The 6,594-nt window shown below is 34.9% G+C and overlaps 1 protein-coding gene across 2 annotated transcripts in view; it reads left to right on the top strand.

Moving 5' to 3' along the window:
* The first annotated feature begins 2,501 nt into the window (after positions 1-2,501).
* The window catches only part of LOC129240312 (protein daughter of sevenless), an 80,163-nt gene continuing 76,070 nt past the window's right edge, over positions 2,502-6,594 (top strand). The window contains exon 1 of one of the 2 annotated variants that reach the window (XM_054876037.1): positions 2,502-2,712. In XM_054876037.1, coding sequence (XP_054732012.1) covers positions 2,644-2,712 — 69 coding nt within the window. In that variant the 5' untranslated portion in view covers positions 2,502-2,643. The remainder of the gene's footprint in view (positions 2,713-6,594) is intronic. The other variant, XM_054876036.1, reaches the window with a different exon arrangement.

Raw genomic sequence — 6,594 nt, 5'->3', positions numbered from 1 at the left:
TCTTCGATATTCGTTGGTTGTCGAAGATCGAAAATCGAATGTCAATTTGGTATTATGAGCGGTGCAACGCTGTCGAAATTTTCGTTGTGTACCGAATTTAGAGTCGAATGCAATTTTGCTTTCGATTGTGTAGCGTATTGTGGGAAAACTTGCTAAAATGTAAGTTGTTTGCGATTATTTATTGTTTTATAGTAACCAAATAATAAATATATACTAATTTTGTTAATTTTATGCAGGTCGAAAGTCGTGAGTACCAAACAGCAATTAGAAAGGCTGGTTGCATTAATGGAATAGAATCCACAATTCGCAAAAGGGATTTCCACCAAAGTTCAAGCAGCAAAAAAATGGGAGGAGTTTACAACGTAGCTGAATTGATTGGGACCACCAGTTAGAACGGCAGCAAAATGGATTAAGGTTAATAATGGTTTTTGATGTTTGTAGAAATACATTTTTATTTTCCCTTGGCAGGTATGAGCTGCTGAATCACGAATATTTGAATAAGGAAAATTTATAACAAAAATAAAAAAGAAACCATGGAGTAAAGTTTTTTATTTAATACTTTTTAGTTTTTTCCATAATATTCTAAGAATGTAATTTCTTATGTTTTCTGCTTCTCCCTTTTTTGACTCCACTTCAATATTTCCAGCATCATCGTTGAGGGTCTCACCGGATAACTCTTCAGCCGGAAGTTGAACATTGTAAAGCAGAAAAATGTTTTGCAAAGCTGCACACACACAAATAATTTGTGTTGTTCTTCTTTTTTTTTTTTTGAGAATAGTGGAGAGCTCTTGCCTGCAACAACCATCTTTAAGACTCTAATTGTTCTCTCAATGATACTTCTCGCTTTAGCATGTTGTTTGTTGTATGTCCTTTGTGGAGACCCTTCCTCAGAGTTTTTGAACGCCGTCATTAAATATGGTTTTAGAGCGTATCTAGCGTCAAGTGAGACAGACAAAAATTATTAAAAACGGAATTTCAATTGGTGTTTATTACATACCGAGGAGCCAAGTATTGCGACGGCCATTGAGATGTTGCTCCTCTAAATGCGCTTTCAATGGCGACATGTTGAAAGAATTAGAATCATGAGTAGCTCCTGGATTTTTCGCATTTATATAAGTTATTTTCATTGTATGACCACAAACCTAAAATTTACATTATTCACACTGAGATGAATCGTCGAAGCACTACTCTGTTGTACTCATTTTCACAAAAAATACTTTTTTAACTTTTAAAAATGTTGTTAACTAAGAATTTCAATAGAACCGCTTTTTCTTTTATTTTGATTTGCTGTATCAGCTGAGAAAAAATTATCTATTGTAAATGCGTCGAGCGATCGAAATTCACAATAGTCCTATTCTTCAGCGAATGAGCACCGTAATGGCCTCTGGTCACGATACAGCATGCTTGACTGCGCTTTGTATGTGTTAGTGCAGTCGGGTGGCGTCGTGTCACACATACTTGTTGTCGGTAAAAATCAAAAATTTTAGATATTAGCGTCAAGCACCCGACACGCACACATATAAAGTTCTTGTCAACCAATACTTGACCGTGACCAGAGGCCATAATACCAAATGAAAATTCGTTCGATCAGCATTTTCGACTACAGTCGAAGATCGAATGTTGCTCATAATAAGGGCCAGTATTTGTGCCCATTTACACGAGAAGACATCTGGAAGGGAAACATTTTGTTCGGTTGTGAAGGACGGCCGCGGAAGAGAGAAGGGAATTTGTCTCCGGTACTGGCGACACGCTTTTCTCTTCTTATTCGTATTTCCAATCTTAAAGCAATTTTTGACAGTTGCTTCAATTGTTTTCTTTTTTTGTGGGAGAAGGTTCTGAGTTATGTGTTGGTTTTCAAGCAAACGGAAGATAACAAAGATGACAAACATCCGAACACTGCTTGGGAAATGCACGATTATTTTTGCTAGTAAAGTAGGTATAATTTAAAATATATTATGCAGCATGTTTATGTGGAATTCTAATTTTCCCCGCATTTCTAGATACTCAAGTTAATTTTAAGTTAATTATTTATGTATGAAGTATTTTTAATTTAATTTTTTTTATTCAAGTACAACAATTTATAAATATATTTAAATAAAAAAAAAAAAAACAAATTATTTATTATTTAACCAGTTTGCATTTTTCATTCATATATTTAAGAAATTGTTGACGAACGTTTTCCGCTTTACATGTAAGCGCGTGCGTAAATGTCAAAATGTTGCCGAAAACAATTTTGCCCGTGTGGCCGCGAATGAGACATGAAAAGAGAATTTCCAGTGTCTCCCTTCCAGATGTCTCCGTGTGTAAACCCGGTATTTGGGAGAGAAATTTTGTATGGGAAATCGCGCTTTTTCATCACGGAGTAAAGCGCGAAAAAGTAAATCATATACTTATTTGTGAACGTATTATTAAATAATTTTATCGGAATTAGTTAGTTTTTTATAAGAATTTATCGATACCGAAAGTAGTTATTTCCATACTGAAGTATCGAGTACGGCTTGTATTTACTTTCATAAGCACATTTCTATATACATAGATATAAATCTATGAGTTAAAATTGGTCTGCTGCATACGAAAGTCTATTTGTTTAAAGAGTTCGCAAAGGTTGTGATGATCGCACGTAACTAATAATTTATCAACATTATGAGCAAGGAAGTGCATTATGAAGGATGGTTGATAAAGTCACCACCTTCGAAACGAATCTGGAGATCGGTATGTGAAATTAAAAAAGTAAACATATATTGTACTTCGGGCTGGGCTTAGTACGTTATTTAATGAATTCTATTGTACTTCGCTACTAATATTGTTTAAGTTATTGTCGCAATTGTTCTACTAAATACTTACAAAATCTATTTTCAAAGTAATGTGTACTAATTTTTCTATAAAATTACGTAGGATTTTTTAGGAAGATAGGATTAACTTATTTTAAAATATCTTTAATAGTTTTCATTCCAGAAAAGGTCAGTTAACACCAATATTTTTAAGAGGGAAAAATCCGAGTGATGGTCCGTGAGGGGGCTAGAGGAAGTCTACGAAGTTCTAAAAATGAAAACCCCACCCTCAGGAAAATTATAGTTATTTTATAGTTACATATGTATACATATATAGACTAAACCCCATATATAAAACTTTGATTTCAAATTTTGTAAAATTGACCAACAATTCTCCTATTTGATTATTTCTACGAGTAGAAGGGCTGCGAGACATTTGATGAATAAAATTTAGTAGAATAAAAAAAAAAATTGGCAGTTGCGCCGGAGTGGGGGGAAAATACGCCGGCTGAACAGGCGAACTTGTAAAATAATTAAAAAGTAAAACTGCTTTATACCGATTGAATTTTTTTTACATAATTTTGGACACATATGAAAACATAATAATGATGGTCAACTGCGTTTATAGCGGAAGACCGTTAGTCGAAGCATTGAAAATTCCGCGCGCCGCCGAGATGTATGAACGCAATGATACATTCTTGCTTCAGCTGACGGTCTTCCCACCGCTATAAACGCAGCTGACCATCATTATTATATTCGGCTGAGCTTTCCATTGCTACCACGATATATTTCCTTATGATGTCTAAGTACATACGTGGACCGAATTTAAAAATTATAACACACAAATGTAGTCACTATACTCGTATCAGCCTTTTGATTTATAGTACTTTTCATAAATTACAATTAATAATTAATAGCAATATTTAACGTTAAAAATGCTTAATTTTTCATAAGCTTGAAAAAATGCCCTATTACAGACGCTTATTTCACTTAAATGCAAACACAGAAAAGTAACAAAATCACTTATAAACATTCTTTATTAAATGAAGATTCAAATTAAAGATATTTTTACTAAATAATACTCCAAATTCTTTTAAAATGCAGAATAAATGTGAGGAGCAAACTGTCGAACGATGAGAGAGAGAAGAACAAAGCGAAATAAAAATACCCAGTCAACCAAAAGGGCACAATTCTTTTATTATTGATTTCAAATATACATGCATACAGGGTTTGATTGAAAAGTAAAGAGCCTTCCCGCGCGGAGCGTCTGCCAAGCGAGCAACCGAATCGGCTGGTGGGAGAAAATGATCGTTGGACCTTCCACTAGAAACCGGTCCCAGTTCGCTGGCAACAGCTGTGCAGTCAACATTGCTCCGCGCGTGAAAGCTGTTTTAAAAGTGTGTTAGAATTTTGGAGTGGCGTGACAGCCGAATTGAACGCGATTCCGGCGGATGAGTTAAAAAAATGTTTCCTGCAGTGGAAAGACCGCTACAAGCGGTGTGTTGACGCTCAAGGGTCCTATTTTGAAGAATATTAGTTATATAAGCCAAAAGGTTTAATAAAACTGCTTAAAAAAATAATGCTCATTACTTTTCAGTCAAACCCTGTACAAAATCGGACAATTTTTAGCCTAAATTTTCGACAGTGCCACTCATAACTATTAGGATAAAACAACATTTTCATAAGTGCTATGAATTATAAAACCTAAGTTAAATGCTTGCTGAATTGACGACTGCTGTATACACTTCTCTTCAACTGTATTTCAGTGCAAACTGCAAATGCGGTCGGAAGAAACCTAATTTTTAAACTTCTCCTGGGGGTTCTATAGGGACCATAGGAAATTGGGACTTTCACAGTTATAATGGTGTGACCTTGCTCTTTCTAGTGGGCGGTGCCACGCATCCTCCCCCTCCGCCACCCATTCAAATATATCGTGGTAGTAATGGAAAGTTTTGCCTTATATTTTCATATGTGTTCAAAATTATGTAAAAAATTTCAATCGGCATAAAGTAGTTTTACTTTTTAATTTATTTTACAAGTTCGCCTGTTCAGCTGACGTATTTTCCCCTCTCTACCGCGCAGCTAACTATTTTTTTCATTCTACTAAATGTCAACAATACATGAAAAAAATTTTCAGTCGGTATAAAATGAGTTGGTAGAAATTTTTTTTCGACACGTTTCGTACCCTCCTACAATCATACCCACCGCGAGTGCGCCAGCTGACGTTCACTTTCGTTATTCATGAACATAGTATAGTCAAGAATTTAACGGTATTAAAACGCAGTCCAAAATCGACCCCTGGCTCCCGGACTATATGTTATATTTGTATATTTATGGATGTACACATATTTATGTATATATATGTACATATTAATACTTAGTGGTAAAGTATGTTGGATTGTATTATAACATTCTGAGTTAATGGATTTGGTGAAAGGGTGATTAATTTAGAGGTATCTGCTTTGAAATAGAAATAAAACAAACTTCAAATTGATTGGCCAATCTTTAGTATAATTTTTGTGTAGAACCATTCATGACATTTATTTTTTAAGGATAATCCCTTTCAAATGTTGACCGTAACTGCGCCGTAATTCGGCTATCCGTAAACACCAATTTTGAATGACTCGCTGAAGGACAGCGTTCGGTACCTCGTAAATAACTTTGATAATTTTGGCCTCCAATGCCTCAATCGTAGCTGGTTTATCCACAAAGCATTTAGACTTTTAATACTCACACAAATAAGAGTTCAAAGATGTGATATCACATGATCTTGAACGCGAATGCACTGGTCCGAGACAAAGGATAAATTGCTCACCGAAACGACGACGCAGTAAATCCATTGTTTCACGGGCTTTATGGGAAGTAGCGCCAGTCAGTTTATTTTTATTTATTATTAAAGTCAAGTCCATTACAACCATGGATTATTTTACAAATTTAATGAGAAATAATTTGAGTACATTTAACAATTTTCGGTAAGGTAGCGAAGCAATTTATGTTTGAAGCACGAGCTTTCTTTTATACGTTTTATTTTATGAGTTAAGGTATTCCAAATACGGACAGAGAACACAAAGTATTGACGTTCAGTCACCAAACAACTGTATTTCATCGTGACTAAGTTTAACGAACGGCACGACTTTGAAAACATAAGTCGATCTTTGACGTATTTTTTGTTCCTGAGTGTTTATGATCTTCTGGAGTAAATCTGAATATTTAAACCTAAGCAAATCGTCAAAAGATACGGAAGCAATTTTTTTCGCGAAAACAAAAAAGTGGTCATAACGTTTTTTACAGTAAACGTATCTTGCAATGTTGTATGTATATCACAAGGAGTATACTATATAACTCAACCATACAGTAACGTTGGTAACAAATACGTTTTAGCTAGTAGCAGCCGAATATTTACTGGTGTAAAATGTTGAGTGGTCTATAAATTTCGGAGCATGACATAAACTTTGCCTATGGCAATAAAGATGTAGTTGCTCCATGTCAATATTCTATTAAATATAACCCCTAAATTTTTAACAATGTCCACAGTGTTATTTAGTTTGTCTTTTGTATAGTCATAGTACATTGTGACTTATCAGGATTAAGAATTAATCCGTTGTCAGAAGCCCACTTGGAACAACTAACATATCACTATATTTAATCACACTAAGCAAACCATTAATTTACAATGATAGAGCCTTGAGGTACTCCTCTGGTTACAGGTAGGAAGTTGGATATGGTATTATCACCACATACTGCTAGTTGTTGTTGTTGTTGTAGCAGTATCCTCGCCCTGTCAGTGTAGTGTAAATTACCGGTCGTCTTCGTCTAGCTCATC

Source organism: Anastrepha obliqua, chromosome 3 (genome assembly GCF_027943255.1).
Source record: "Anastrepha obliqua isolate idAnaObli1 chromosome 3, idAnaObli1_1.0, whole genome shotgun sequence".
Classification (NCBI taxonomy): domain Eukaryota; kingdom Metazoa; phylum Arthropoda; class Insecta; order Diptera; family Tephritidae; genus Anastrepha; species Anastrepha obliqua.
Note: the sequence above shows the minus strand (reverse complement) of the source record. Positions and strands in the feature narration are given on the sequence as shown.